A 15800-nucleotide genomic window follows, 5' to 3' on the forward strand; every position below is an offset into this window, starting at 1 on the left:
TGCTTCCTCCTCTCTCTCTCTATCTACTTGTGATCTCTCTCTGTCAAATAAATAAAATCTTTAAACAAACAAACAAAAAGGAATCAGATTTGGTGAGATATGGCAATTTTTTTTTTCTGTTTTTTCACGTGGAGGTGCTGGATTCATGTTCCTTGTGCCCTAAGGTGGGCCTCATACCTCTTTGCGAGAATGTCTGCAGAGACCGGCACAGGTATAATTGTACTTTCCTATTTGCTTCCTCCTCTCTCTCTCTATCTACTTGTGATCTCTCTCTGTCAAATAAATAAAATCTTTAAACAAACAAACAAAAAGGAATCAGATTTGGTGAGATATGGCAATTTTTTTTTCTGTTTTTTCACGTGGAGGTGCTGGATTCATGTTCCTTGTGCCCTAAGGTGGGCCTCATACCTCTTTGCGAGAATGTCTGCAGAGACCGGCACAGGTATAATTGTACTTTCCTATTTGCCCAGATACTGCACTCAGGTTCAGACTAAAGCAACAAGTGGCAGGTGGGCGTATCTAGGGCCTTTAACTACACCCATCTTTGCAATCCACATTTATAAGGGATTCCCTTTTGTTTTCTTTTTCTTTCTTTCTCTCTTTCTCTTTCTTTCCTTTCCTTTTTTTTTTTTTTTTTAAGAGAGAGAGACAGTGAGAGTGAGCAGTGGGGACAGGCAGAAGGAGTAAGCAAGCTCCATGCCCAGCACAGAGCCCCATAGGAGGCTCAATCTTATTACCCTGAGATTATGACCTGAGCTGAAACCAAGAATCAGACACTTAACCTATTGATTCGCCCAGGTGCCCCTCTTTTCTTTTCTTTTCTTTTCACAGATTATAGGATCATGATGCACATATGCAAATTTTCTTTCTGACCAGCAGGTGTATTTGTTTCTGCATTAAACTTGAAAGACTGCAAGTAATACATACCAAAAAAGAAATTCCATAGTTTCCAGTTGTAGGGAAGAAGGGATGTGAGGTTATGAGGGAATAAGAGGTTAGCTCTTTACCATGATGATGTCTGAGGTGACATCAGCTATATTATTCTCTCGGAGGGGGGTGGCCATAAGCGGGAAAAGGAACACTAACTGACCACTTTCTTATTCTTTCTGCTGACATTTTTAGAGGTAGCCCTGACTTCCTCAAAAATTGTTGGGTTTCTAAGGTGAATTTTATCAATCCGTGTTATAAATCGTAGTTTGCAGGCTTTGGGTAGCTTAGGGGTACAAGGAGATTATGGATACTAGGGAGGCCTGGCAGTAAAAATGTTCACTTTTTGACTAACAACAAGTTAGGTATTTGCTTTTTGGATTATCTGTGACCTTATTTGAAATACTGATCTACTTTTCTCTCCCCTATGCCCCTGGGCCACTTCTCCCACAATGTGGTAAATGTACTCAAGAAATATAAACTAATTTTCATATAAGCCGAGGGGGAAAAATAAGATGGAAAGCAAATATACAGCAAAGATATTCACATAATATGTTCCTAACTCAAATAGGAATGATTTTATATCATCGGTTCTTCAAGATGATTCAGGCCACTGTTACCCTATATTTAGGAGGTTTCATCAATAATTGACTGTTTCCTTTAACATTGGGTTATGTTGTTTCATTTAGTCTTCAAAATATAGCAACCACATTTCTAATACAATCTCTCAACACTCTCTTCTTTCTTCCCCACTTCCCTTTCCTTTTCCACCACCCCTCTCCTACGTCCCTCCTCTCCTTTCTCCACACCCCTCACTTACAGGTGTACCATAGATGACCGAGTCACCCGGGTGGCCTGGCTAAACCGTAGCACCATCCTCTATGCTGGGAATGACAAGTGGTCCATAGACCCTCGAGTGATCATCCTGGTCAACACTCCAACCCAGTACAGCATCATGATCCAGAACGTGGATGTGTATGACGAAGGCCCGTACACCTGCTCTGTGCAGACAGACAACCACCCTAAAACTTCCCGGGTCCACCTCATAGTGCAAGGTGAGTCACAGCTGGATCTGGGAGTTAGAGGTCTTGTCAATCATGGAAGGGAAGCATAATCTCAAACTTGGCTTTTACTCATGTATGAAGACATGAAAAACATTTTCCTCTATGGAACCCCAAGATTGAGTGTTGTTTTGGATTCCTTCCCATCTGCTGGGTTCTTTACTAAGTACTGAATAGCTTCACAGTTTCTCAATTTTATCTTGGTCCTTCTGTTCTTATTAACAAATTGCTTGGCATGTGCTAGTTAAACTTTATTAAGTTATTTAGTACTCTGGAGTTGGACAAGAAATACTAAAAAATAGTATTGTGCCTTTTAGTTACCTTTCATAAGATTCCTTCCCCGATAGAGGAGAGGACCGGTCTTCGGTCAAGGGTATACGAGTAGCTGCGCTCCCCTGCTAGAACCTCCAAACAAGCTCTCAAGGTCCTTTCATAAGATTATTCCATAATAAGAGGTTAATAACATCGATGTGAAGTTATGTGCCTTGTGACTGGTTTTTGGATGGTTGCTGGGTGTGTGTGTTCCAGAAGGGGTTCTGGGTGCTGTGGCCAAGTCCTCCCTGGCATGGATGCTGGATCTTTGCATCTCTTTAGCCTCACAATGGAGCTGAGATTAAGGAGGATATTAATCAAAATGCTATCTCCAGGTCAATGTCAGAAATACATTAATAAAATTTTTTGAAAGGGGAGATGTTTTTTAACATCGTCCCGCATTCTCCCTTTAAAAAAAATCTGTGTCAGTGTACCCAAGCATATTATTCAATAGATTTTCATTAGAATTTCACAATGTAGGGAAAAAAATAAGGGTGAGAAATGGCAGATTCCCAGATATCAACTATCAAATATTAAGAATTAAAAATACATTCAGGTAACAACTGTGAGAATTTGGGAGCCATTTTAAAACAAGGCAGCAATACAAATGGACTTATTTTAAACTGTCCTGCCTAACCTCACTCCCCCATCTCCCTCATCACCATGTAAAGCAGTTTCTGTCAGGTTTTGACTCATGGTAGCAATGAAGTGCTAAGGAGACTACTTCCCACGCCCAGTGCCATAACCTTCCTCCACTAAAGGAGAGGGTTGGGTAGACTTTTCTCACTGTTTCCACGACTGACCTGTTGGAGTCAACCCTGAGCTCTCCTCAGTGTTTGAATGAGTCCCTGAGTATGATTCAGTCTTTAGTAAGTGCCTTTTATTAGATCCCATCTGGGGTAGATTCAACTTTTTTTCTTTTTTCAAATTGTAAAATGTGTGTGGCATCTTGGCTTAGTTCATGTGGATCCCCTCACCCTTGCCTTACTAAAGAATATAATTTTTCTAATTTCTGTTAGTTTCATGGAAAGTTTCAGTATAGATTCGTGTTTTGTTGTTGTTGTTGTTGTTGTTTTATACTTTAATCACTTGTAGAATTCAGGATAGATATCCTTTTTTTTTGGCTAGAAGAGCTCTTCACCAGATCTCCAGTTCTGTGGGGCCATTTGTAACAGCTTGTTCCAGACCAAAGATCAGTCTTCTGCAGCTCTGTTCCCCATCCAGACCCTGGTGATGCCATATTGCTTGAAGCCCAATCTCAGTTCAGCCTTCCAGCCCTTCTCTCATCTCTGAGGGCTTTCAGATGCCCACATCAGCCTGCATATGACAGATGTCTGTACACTCCGCTGTTTCCATTCTCCATACATGTCCCACCCAGGGGTATGGCTTGGTGATGATCTCTGCTTTGGAGCTACAAGACGGCTTGCCATCTGGAGATAAAGACAACTGTCATGCCTGTTGCTTCTTCTCAGAGGCTGGTAGAGGCACTTGGTGAGATCAGTTATCTGAGATGAGCTGGAATGTCTGTTGAAAGTTCCTGGGGTGCAGAAAACAAGGGGGTGTGAGTTCTCACTACCCCGCCTGCCACCTGGGCTTGGCTCCAGAGGAGCTGAAATTCTCAGCATTGAACTGACGCCTCCGTGGCACCTTCGTGGCCTTGACAGCAAAGTTATCTTCAAATTCAGGAAATGCAGCACTGAAATAAAAAAGAACTGTCAGGCACTGTACAGAAACAGACTCAAACAGAACAAGGCTATCACTTTTCAGGAAATAAGACAGATTGTGTAAGCATGTCAAAGTCAATACAGGCCATAAAGGGCTAGTGATGTAGAGCTTCAGGGATAATGTGCTTCATAAGGCCCTTGGAGCAATTCCTTGGGATGGATATGGAAGTCAGTGGGGTCTCCCTGTAGGTCTCATAGGTTTGAGTCAGAAAGAGTCTGAGAACAGGCAAGAGCAGAGCAGTGGAGTGACTTCAATTTCAGAGGTCAGTTCCTCACAGTCTCTACATTTCAGGCCAAGTGACTATTGTAGCTCTGGGTGGCTGAGGAGGCCTGTGAAATCAAGTGCAGAAGATCAGGAAAGGTGGGGGTGAAAGGAGACAACCTTCCCTTGGAAAACTCAGCAGATGGTCTTTCCATTTACTGAGAGGTAAAAGGAGGGCACACAGGGAGCTGCATTATCTTCTGTCTTGTTTAGCAATGGAGCAACTTATTCTTTCATTGGAGACCAGTTGAATTTCTAGTAGGTGGAAACAGAGACCCCACTGCTCAATTAGAAAGAAGTCTAAGAGTCTTCCTTCTTCCCAGCACCTATTGGCTTTTGTCCAGTCTATAGATTAATTTTTCAGACTTAGTGTTAGTTCAGGTTAGATAAAGATAATGAAAGTTTCCTAATCCTCTTAAAGAAGATTTATCTGACTGAGTAGAAAGCTTTTGGAATACAATAAGGCATGTATAAAACTGAGGCCTAATCTTGCCTTTAATTTCAAACTGCTGATGGGTATTGATTTTGCAATGAGAAAAACTGAAAAATTTCCGAGCTGCAACTTGTCTGTTTAGAGAGAGAAAGAGAGAGATAGAGAGAGAGAGAAGGGTGTTTATTTATCTTCTGTCCATTTGAGGATGCTAGAATCTCATCACTTCTGCCAACCAAGTGCCATTAGCAGAAGGGAGAGCAATCCCACAGGGTCCTGGCTTTGTCGCTCCCTGCTGCTGCAGTGTGAGGAACTCAGATATGCTCTGTCACTAACCTCGGAGCCTGTCCTTTGCTGTTTTATAAGGTGGCCTTTGCCACATATCTGATGGGATTAATTTCCAAGTTTTCTTCTTGAGAGAAGCTGTGTTTAAAAAAAAAAAATTATCACTGATTCTCAAGACACATTTGGCCATGGAGGAGATAATTTTAAAGCCCCATGTGAATATGTATGATAATGTGACCGGGACTGTGTACCTAGGTTTTAAGAAAATCCAGAGCAAGAGAGAAATGTTTCTGTGGATCCAGATTAGTCAGGTAGGAAAATCAACCTGGCAGCCCTGTATAGCCTGAATAATAGGGAATATGTTACTACCATCACTGAAAAGCTGAGACTTGAGTGGGCTGTAGGTCTACTTATGGAGATGGAGAAGGTTCCTCCAGGAGATAGTGTCCAAAGGAAATTGGGAGGATTAATCTTAATTCCTTGAAAGAGGAAGGATTAAAAGGATATCACCTACCTTTTTGAGTCTGGGGAAATGCTGAAGACCTGGCTAGTAATTATTAGGCACAGAATTAGGATCCTGTGCCACCAGGATGGGAAAGCATTAGTCTTGCTAGATTTAGGGATAAGGAAGTCACAGACATTACACAGGTCCTATAGAGCTAAGGTGTAACTCAGGATCAGATGAGTTATATTTGAGATTCATCGTGAATCTTCTAGAAGGAGAGTAGGTAAGATTTTTGAGATTAACTCTTCCTACACAACTGCAGGGACCATAGTTTATATATCTATTCCCAGCACATAACACGCTGTGTGGGGCATACTGGGCATTCAGCAAATGTTTGAAAAATGAATGGAGGGACAGATTGATACAGCAAATGAAATGGCAAACGAAGGCAGTGACCATAAAGCCCCTTCAAGCAAAGAGGAGTGGGGAATGAGTCAAACACTGTCCAGATGACTTGGAGTGGGCAGTAATTGGGAACAGTTCCCTGGAGGGATGAGGGTCTTCAGTGTGACAAGTTAAGAGATACACCAGGGATAACATGCATTTATTTAGCACTCCACAGCACTGGTCACAATCTTTGTCTCGTTTGACCCTTAAAACAAGCCCTGGGAGGCTGCAGTGCAGTGACTGTTCTCTTCATTTTGCAAATTAGATAACTACAGCTCATGGAGGTTAAGAGAGCAGCCAGGGCCCCTGGTGAGTAAGTAACAGAGCTGGAGCTTGAACCATGGCCATAGGACTCTGAGATCAATGTCTCCAGTGGACTCCAACACATCCTCTCCCAAGTGTATCTAAGGTTAGTTCTCAAATTCAGATCCCAGGGAAATTTTCAGTTATCTTTTCTTCTTCCCCCCCCTTTCCCCTGCTACTGATATTGCATTGCAGCAGAAATTGAGGACAAAGCGTAAGAAGAAAATTAGCAGTGGGGGTGGGTTGCCAGTGCTGCAATAAATGGTGTAGAGAGGCAGAGAGAGGCAAAGAAGAAGATAATTAATTTACTAGTAGCTCATCCCTCCAGGGATACACGTTTTAAATGTTACCTCTTTATCCTATGTAAGTACTGAAAACTCTGCCCCTCTGAGAATTCAGTATCTAATTGTGATTCTAATTGTCATGAAGTCTTCAGGACTCTGAAACTCCATGGATATCCTTGTGTGGCCATGGCTGCTGTCCTTGTCCAGGATAGACTGGCAAGAAGATAAACTGGCTATTTCCTCCTTGGATTTTGACTTTGTCTGCCTGCTCTCTTGGCTAGTTCAGAAATCCATTTACTACCAGGTATTTATTTTCATGGATTCGACTCCTCTTGCTGAGCCTGATTGTATGCAAATGGCTAGAAATAATGAATTATGTTTATTCCTTACATCAGAGACTCTAAAACAAGCTCGTGCAATTTCTGTGTCTGCAAAAGACTTTGAGTCTTTGAACCTGGAGTCCATTCAGGTGAGACTGTTTGGTACCCAACATAGAGTTTAGAAGGTGGAGAAGTCTGATCTGCCAACCAGTCCAGCCCTAGATTCTGCTGAGCACCAGTCAACTTCTGCATTGGGCACATACAGCATAAACCTTAGTTCAGTTGATCCTTGCACCATCCCAACAATGTCTACATCAGATTCACATTGTAAAAATAAGGAACCTGAGGCTTAGAGAGATTAAAACTTTGCCCAGAGATGATGGCACTATTACATGCTTTAAATTCCCTTCACTCAATTTGTCTCTGTAAAACAGCTATCAAAATACAAATAAAGTACTTTGAGTCATCTCTTTTGATTATTCTTCACAACAGCCCTGGGAGACAGAACAGAAAGTCACCACATTCTAGGGTTCCTGGGTGGCTCAGTTGGTTAAGAATCCAACTCTTGATTTTCGCCCCTCATCTGCTGGGCTCCACACTCAATGGAGAGTCCACTTGAAATTCTCTCTCTCCCCTTCTTCCTCTGCAACCCCCCACTTTCAATCTCTCTCTAAAAAAAAAAAAAAAAAAAAAAAAAGCCACCACATTCCAAGAAAAGAAATTGAGATTCAGCGTTGAAATCATTTGTCCCAATTCGACTTGCCATGCCTTCAGGCCTGGTGATGTGATTCTAGATCCTGTATGTTTGCACACCAGACTGCTAACTCCTAGTTAAACAAAAAGGACAGGTAAATGTTACTATTTGTGAGAAATAGAACAAGTTCTGATGTGCTGCTAAGAAGAGTGGACACCCTGGAGTCTTGCTGGCAATGCTGAGGCCAGGGGACCAGGGAGCAGATGGGCCAGGCACCGGTAGAGTGTTTCCAGCGGGCAGGGGAGGCAGGTCTGCCCACAGGTAACAGTTTTGCCAAGGACTAACCTATTTTCAGATCTTCCTTTGCAACTAACCTCTTTTTTTCTGCTATTTTCTCCTCTTCTCCCAAATATTACAGTCATTTAAATTAACATGTGTAATTTGGGGCCTAAAGAGAAGCAGGCATTCAACCTGAAATAAATTTAATTTATTCAGCCTCTATTTTAAATTATAATCGCATTTCTTCTTCACAGAGGCAGGGTGGAAAAGTGGAAAAGAACATGACGGGGCATCAAAAAACCCATTTTCCAGCCTGAGTTCTGTTCCTGACATCGAGGCCTGAATTTGTAGGATGTTCCCTTCCTGGTTTCTTATCCCGAGGTGATGAATAAAATGCAATGTACTTGATTTTATTTAGGTACACATATGCATACCTTGATCTTATACATTATTCAAATGTATATTTTTGCGTTTGAAAGTAAGGTTCTGCAAAAGGGTCTATAAGCTTCAAATTCTATGCATATGTGCAAATAAAGCACATAGGCCAAAGGGTCTGTAGTACAAAATAAGTATGAGTCTTTCTCCAGACTTTGTTTTGTTGGTTTTGAAATGGAAGTGTCAAAGAAATGGCAAGGAAGTCCTTTCTAGTTATTACATTTTATGATTTATTAATGTAATTTCTCTGGAGGATTTTTGTATAGTCAAGTATCTCGGCTTTCACCCACTGATGGGGAAATCAGAGGGTTTACTCTTAGTCTCCTTCTCATTCTTATTTTCTTCAGAGCCCTTAAGATTTGAAGTCTTCTTGCTAACACCATTTTTAGTGGTTACTCTGAGCTTTCACCCACACTGGTAGTGGCTCCCTTTTCCGTTACGGAAGGTAGGAAAGAAAGACATCCTCTCCTTCCCTGTTCCACTCTGACATTGGTAGCCTCTGCAAACCACATCAAATATTGTTAAACATGCTAACATTCTTAATTTTGGGGTTGGGTAAACTGAGAAGGCCACTACAACTTAAAGGGAACCGGGAATGAAGTTGTTGCCCTCAGAATGCCCCCATCACCTAATAAAGGAAGGTTCTCAAGACTCACATTCCACCAGAGGGGTATCCCCACACTGGCTTCCAGCACACATTCTTGCCTCAAGATTGGAATGAGGCGCACACTCCCCACTCTCCATTCTAAGATCCTATCTCTTCCAGTCTTCAGATTGGGTCACTCAACTCTAACCTGAATGTGACAGCCATGTAGCTGGGATAGAATTCATGTTCACTCTACCCACTCTACCTCTCATGTGTGATTAGTAACAAAACAATCAAGCACACATTCTGTAAAAAAGAATATTTCTCCTTTTATCAGTCCCTACTCTTTTTGTTGTAGGGAGAAGTATGGGGCTTTGTTCAGCTCTGTTTAGAAACTAATATTATCTTGCACACACACACACACATACACAACAACACAGTCAAACATGCTTGCACAGACAGTTTTCACAGGTTTTATGGCTATTTCTTCTGTGGCCTGTGGAGTTCCATTCCATCCACCATTAAATATATAGGTCCAACCTCTCTCTAGAAGGAAATGGGGGGGGGGGATATGTAACTCTAATAATAAGAACAATTCCTTCTGTAACTCTAATAATAAGAACAAGGAAGAGTTAGATTTTCCAAGGGGAATGAGACCAAGCAAAATTTGATGTTGAATGCACACATTGTCAGAGCTAGAGGTGGTTTAACCAAGTCTGCCAAGGGGTTAACATTTTCAGTTGAGACACCTGGCTTTAAAATTGTGTGGGTTTAGGGGCACCTGGATGGCTTAGTCACTTAAGCATCTGACTCTTGGTTTTGGCCCAGGTCATGATATCAGGGTCCTGAGATCAACCTCACATCAGACTCAGCTCAGTGAAAAATCTGCTTGTCCCTCTCCCTTTGCTCTAACCCCAACTGTCTCACTCTCTCTCTCAAATAAATAAATAAAATCTTTAAAAAATAAAAATAATAAAAGTATATGGGCTTGTATTGAGGCAAAGGCAAGAGACTTACACATGATCTAAGATGGTGCCACTCCTGGCACCTAGCTTGGTGACATACAGAAGCCAGAAACAGAAGTGGAAGGGTCTGGGGCTGTCATCTGCCTTATTTTTAATAGAATTAAATAAATGGAACAGTCATAAAGCCTGTTCTCAAAAATCATCACTGATGTGGAGATAGAGGAGAAAATGAAATGCCTGTTATATTCTACTCAATTTACATGGTGATCTCAGCTCATTTCCTAAGAGTCTGGTCTGTCAATAGCTCAAGTAAATACAAAGATATCTTTCCTGTCGCGAGCAGAGGAAGCAATCACATTTTAGAAGAAGGTAAATTATTAATGTTCTTAAATTCCCCTAACAGAGTAAAGTTCTTCGTGACCCTTGTATAGTCAGGATCCTACATAAGGTTTCAAATTTCACCACCTACAAGATTAGTCACAGCTTAGCCTCAGAGTAATCCAGACGAGTGATGTTTTCCTAGATGCAGCATAGGTACACATATTTGGAGAGACTGACTTGTAGTCCAAACCTGGAGTTGAGTCCCTGGTTAACAGGGTTTACCTCAGACACACAGTCTTAGCAAAAATAACTCTCCTTGGTACTTATATCAGTTCAGCTTTCTCATAAAGGTATCAAAGAGCCTTCAACTATTTACTCACTAGTAATTTTCCTCTATAGGTATAGAAAATGAAGAGTTATAGAAGTGAACTAAAATAATTGCTTTTTAAACAATTATTTATAATTGTTATAATTATATTGTCCTATTTTATAATATATTATATTGTTATAATTGTTTTATAAGAAAAACAATGATTGCTTTTTAACAATCGCAAATCATGGCTGTCATACATGAGTCCCTAGAATGGCAGTTCATTTTACCAACACGGTCCAATTCTGTTTTCCAGTTAGCCCCAGAAGGTGGAATGTATTTTTCTACTTTGTTGAATGGGGAAATGAAGTTTCAGAAAGGCTAAGGAAGTTGCCTTATGTCACCAGGTGATAAGGGGGGAGCTATGATTTCAGCTGTGTTTACTCTATAGGCAGAGCCCACATTGTACCTCCACGTGGAACTTCCTCTTGATTCCATCTCTTTTCTATAGGCAGGCCAGCCTGCCACCACAGGGCATTTTTAATACACAAGCTCTCCTGGCCAGGTTGTTTCTGGTTGAAGGATTTCAGTCTAGTGTCTCTGCAGTTAGGATCTCTCCTGCTTATACCTTTTTCTCTCCTTCTATTTGTCTTAGTAAGTACAATATCCTTCTTAAAATAAATATCAGGTTTATATCACCCTGCTAAATTGAAATTCCTGGTTTTTAATTGTTTCCATAATTCCTGTGTCCAGTTTCTGCTTCTTTCCAGAACTCTTCAGTTGGGCATCTGTAGATGTCTTTGTTTGTCCCATGTTGCGCTTAGCTTTTTTATTCAAAAACTGCTTCCTCCTCTTTTAGTTCACATTCCTATTCATGCACACACAATCCTTGTATAAAACTTTTGCTAGAGGTTTGTTTTTTTTTTTTTTATGAAACCTTTCTTTTCTTTTCTTTATTTTCATTTCTTTTATTAACATATAATGTATTATTTGCCCCAGGGGTACAGGTCTGTGAATCATCAGGCTTACACATTTCACAGTATTCATCATAGCACATACATACAATGTCCATAACCCAGCCACTCTATCCTTACCTCCCCACCCCACAACAACCCTCATTTTGTTTTGTGAAATTGTCTCTTATGGTTTGTCTCCATCTCAACCCCACCTTGTTTGATTTCTTCCTTCCCTACCCACCCACAATCCCTTGCCCTGCCTTTCAAATTCCTCATATCAGAAAGATTGTATGATAATTGTATTTCTCTGATTAACTTATTTTGCTCAGCATAATACCCTCTAGTTCCATCCACATCATTGCACATGGCAAGCTTTCATTTCTTCTGATGGTTGCATAGTAATCCATTGTATATACATATACGACATCTTTATCCATTCATCTGTTGATGGACATTTAGGTTCTTTTCATAGTTTGGCTATTGTGGACATTGGTGCTATAAACATCCCCTTCGGATCACTACATTTGTATCTTTAGAGAAAACACCCAGTAGTGTAATTGCTGGGTCATAGGGTAGCTCTATTTTCAACTTTTAGAGGAACCTCCATACTGTTTTCCAGAATGATTGCACCAGCTTGCATTCCCACCAACAGTGTGGGAGGGGTCCCTTTTCTCCACATTCTGGCTAACAACTGCCCTTTCCTGACTTGTTAATTTTAGCCATTCTGACTGGTCTGGGGTGGTATCTCATTGTGGTTTTGATTTGTATTTCTCTGATGCCGAATGATGTGGAGCATTTCTTCATGTCTCTGTTGGCCATTTGGATGTCGTCTTTGCAGAAATGTCTGTTCATGTCTTCTGCCCATTTCCTGATTGGGTTATTTGTTCTTTGGGTGTTGAGTTTGAGAAGTTCTTTATGGATTTTGGATACTAATCCTTTATCTGATATATCATATGCAAATATCTTCTCCCATTCTGTCAGTTGTCTTTTGGTTTTGTTAACTGTTTCCTTTGCTGCGCAAAAGATTTTGATCTTGATGAAGTCCCAATGGTTCATTTTTGCCCTTGCTTCCCTTGCCTTTGGCAATGTTCCTAGGAAGAAGTTGCTGCGGCTGAGGTCAAAGAAGTTGCTGCCTGTGTTCTCCTCAAGGATTTTGTTGGATTCCTTTCTCACATTGATCCATCCCTTCATCCATTTTGAGTCTACTTTTGTGTGTGGAGTAAGGAAATGGTCCAGTTTCATTCTCCTGCATGTAGCTGTCCAATTTTCCCATTTATTGAAGAGACTATATTTTTTCCATTGGACTTTTTTCCTGCTTTGTCAAAGAGTAGTTGACCATAGAATTGAGGATTTATTTCTGGGCTCTCTATTCTGTTCCATTGATCTATGTGTCTGTTTTTGTTCCAGTACCATACTGTCTTGATGATTACAGCTTTGCAATAGAGCTTGAAGTCTGGAATTGTGATGTCACCAACTTTGGGTTTCTTTTAAAGATTATTTATTTATTTGTTTGTTTGACAGAGAGATTGAGATTACAAGTAGGCAGAGAAGCAGACAGAGATAGAGGGGGAAGCAGGCTCTCTGCTGAGCAGAATACCTGACTCGGGGCTCACTCCCAGGAACCTGGGACCATGACCTGAGCTGAAGGCAGAGGCTTAACTCACTGAGCCACCTAGACATCCCTGGTTTTCTTTTTCAACATTCTTCTGGCTGTCCGGGATCTCTTCTGGTTTTATATGAATTTTAGGATTATTTGTTCCACTTCCAGGTATTTTGATAGGGATGATTGCATTAAATGTGTAGATTCCTTTAGGTAGCATAAATATTTTCACAGTATTTGTTCTTCCAATCCATGAGCATGGAACATTTTTCCATTTCTTTGTGACTTCCTCAATTTCTTTTATGAGTATTCTATAGTTTTCTGAGTACAGATTCTTTCCTTTGGTTAGATTTATTCCTAGGTATCTTATGGTTTCTAGATGTGATTGTAAATGGGATCAACTCCTTAATTTCTTTCTTCTTTCTTGCTGTTGGTGTATAGAAATGCAACTCATTTCTGTGCATTGATTTTATATCCTGACACTTTACTCAACTCCTGTAAGAGTTCTAACAGTTAAGGAGTGGAGTCATTTGGGTTTCCACTTTAAGTATTATATCATCTGCAAAGAGGGAAAGTTTGACTTCTTCTTTTCCAATTCAGATGCCTTTCATTTCTTTTTGTTGTCTGACTGCTGAGGCTAGAACTTCTAGTACTATGTTGAATAGCAATGGTGATAGTGTGCATCCCTGCCATATTCCTGACCTTAGGTGAAAAGCTCTCAGTTTATCCCCATTGAGAATGATATTCGCTGTGGGTTTTTCATAAATGGCTTTGATGATATTGAGGTATATACCCTCTATCTCTACACTTTGAAGAGTTTGATCAAGAATGGATGCTGTACTTTGTCAAATGCTTTTTAGGCCTCTATTGAGAGTATCATATGGTTCTTGTTCTTTATTTTATTAATGTATTGTATCACATTGATTGATTTGCAAATGTTGAACCAACCTTATAATCCAGTAATAAATCCTAATTGTTTGTGGCGAATAATCCTTTTTTATGTACTGTTGGATCCTATTGACTGGTATTTTGGTGAGAATTTTTGCATCTGTGTTCATCAAGGGTATTGGTCTGCAATTCTTCTTTTTGATAGGGTCTTTGTCTAGCTTTGGGATCAAGGTAATGCTGGCCTTATAAGATGAGCTTGGAAGTTTTCCTTCCATTTCTATTTTTTGGAACAGTTTCAGAAAAATAGGTATTAATTCTTTAAAAGTTTGGTGGAATTCCCTTAGGAAGCCATCTGGCCCTGGGCTCTTGTTTGTCAGGAGATTTTTGATGACTGCTTCAATCTCCTTACTGGTCGTAGGTCTGTTCAGGTTTTCTACTTCTTCCTGGTTCAGTTTTGGTAGTTTACATGTCTCTAGGAGTGCATCCATTTCTTCCAGATTGTCAAATTTGCTGGCATATAGTTGCTCATAATATAATCTCGTAATTGTTCATATTTCTTTGGTTTCATTTGTGATGACTCCTCTTTCAATTATGATTTTATTAATTTGCGTCCTTTCTCTTTTATTTTGGTAAGTCTAGCCAAGGGTTTGTCAATCTTATTAATTCAAAGAATCAACTCCTAGTTTCATTGATTTGTTCTACTATTCCTTTGGTTTCCATTTCATTGACTTCTGCTCTGATCTTTATGATTTCTCTTCTCCTGCTGGGTTTAGGAATTCTTTGCTGTTCTTTCTCCAGCTGCTTTAGGTGTACAGTTAGGTTGTATAACTGAGACCTTTATTTTCTTTCTTTCTTTTTTTTTTTTTCAAAGATTTTATTTATTTGACACAGAGAGAGAGAGATCACAAGCAGGCAGAGAGGCAGGCAGGGGGGCAGGAAGCAGGCTCCTCACCAAGCAGAGATCCCAATCCAGGGCTCAATTTTAGGATCCTGAGATCATGACCTGAGCCCAAGTCAGAGGCTTTAACCCACTGAGCCACCCAGGCACCCAGAGACCTTTATTGTTTCCTGAGAAAGGCTTGTATTGCTATCTACTTTCCTCTCAGGACCACCTTTGCTATGTCCCAAAGATTTTGAACAGTTGTTGTTTTCATTTTCCTGTGTTTCAAGGGAATTTTTTAAATTCTTCTTTAATTTCCTGGTTGACCCATTCATTCTTTAGTAGGATGCTCTTTAGCCTCCATGTATTTGAGTTCTTTCCACCTTTCCTCTTGTGATTGAGTTCTAGTTTCAGAACATCGTGGTCTGAAAATATACAGGGAATGATCCCAATCTTTTGGTACCAGTTGAGATCTGATTTGTGACCTAGGATGTTATCTATTCTGGAGAATGCTCCATGTGCACTAGAGAAGAATGTGCATTCTGTTGCTTGGGATGGAATGTTCTGAATTTATCTGTGATGTCCATCTGGCCTAGTGTGTCATTGAAAGCCTTTATTTCTTTTTGTTGAACTTTGTTTTTATTTTTAAGATTTTATTTATTTATTTGACAGAGAGAAACCACAAATAGACGGAGAGGCAGGTAGCGAGAGAGAGAGGGAAGCAGGCTCCCTGCTGAGCAGAGAGCCCGATGCGGGACTCGATCCCAGGACCCTGAGATCATGACCTGAGCTGAAGGCAGCAGCTCAACCCACTGAGCCACCCAGGTGCCCCTTTGTTGAACTTTTGTTTAGATGATCTGTCCACTTCAGTGAAGAGGGTGTTAATGTCCCCTACTATTATTGTATTATTGTCAATGTGTTTCTCTGATTTTGTTATTAATTGGTTTAGATAATTGGATGCTCCCATGATAGGGGCATAGATATTTAAAATTGCTAGATCTTCTTGTTGAACAGACCCTTTAAGTATGATATAGTGTCCTTCCTCATCTCTTATTATAGTCTTTGGCTTAAAATATAATTTATCTG

General features: G+C 40.4%; 1 protein-coding gene across 1 annotated transcript in view; it reads left to right on the forward strand.

Moving 5' to 3' along the window:
- Positions 1-15800, forward strand: part of OPCML (opioid binding protein/cell adhesion molecule like) — a 517997-nt gene that overhangs the window by 280200 nt on the left and 221997 nt on the right. Inside the window, exon 2 of the mRNA XM_059391926.1 lies at positions 1750-1982. Within this exon, the coding sequence (XP_059247909.1) occupies positions 1750-1982 (233 nt within the window). The remainder of the gene's footprint in view (positions 1-1749; positions 1983-15800) is intronic.

The sequence above is a fragment of the Mustela nigripes genome, chromosome 1 (genome assembly GCF_022355385.1).
Source record: "Mustela nigripes isolate SB6536 chromosome 1, MUSNIG.SB6536, whole genome shotgun sequence".
Lineage (NCBI taxonomy): Eukaryota > Metazoa > Chordata > Mammalia > Carnivora > Mustelidae > Mustela > Mustela nigripes.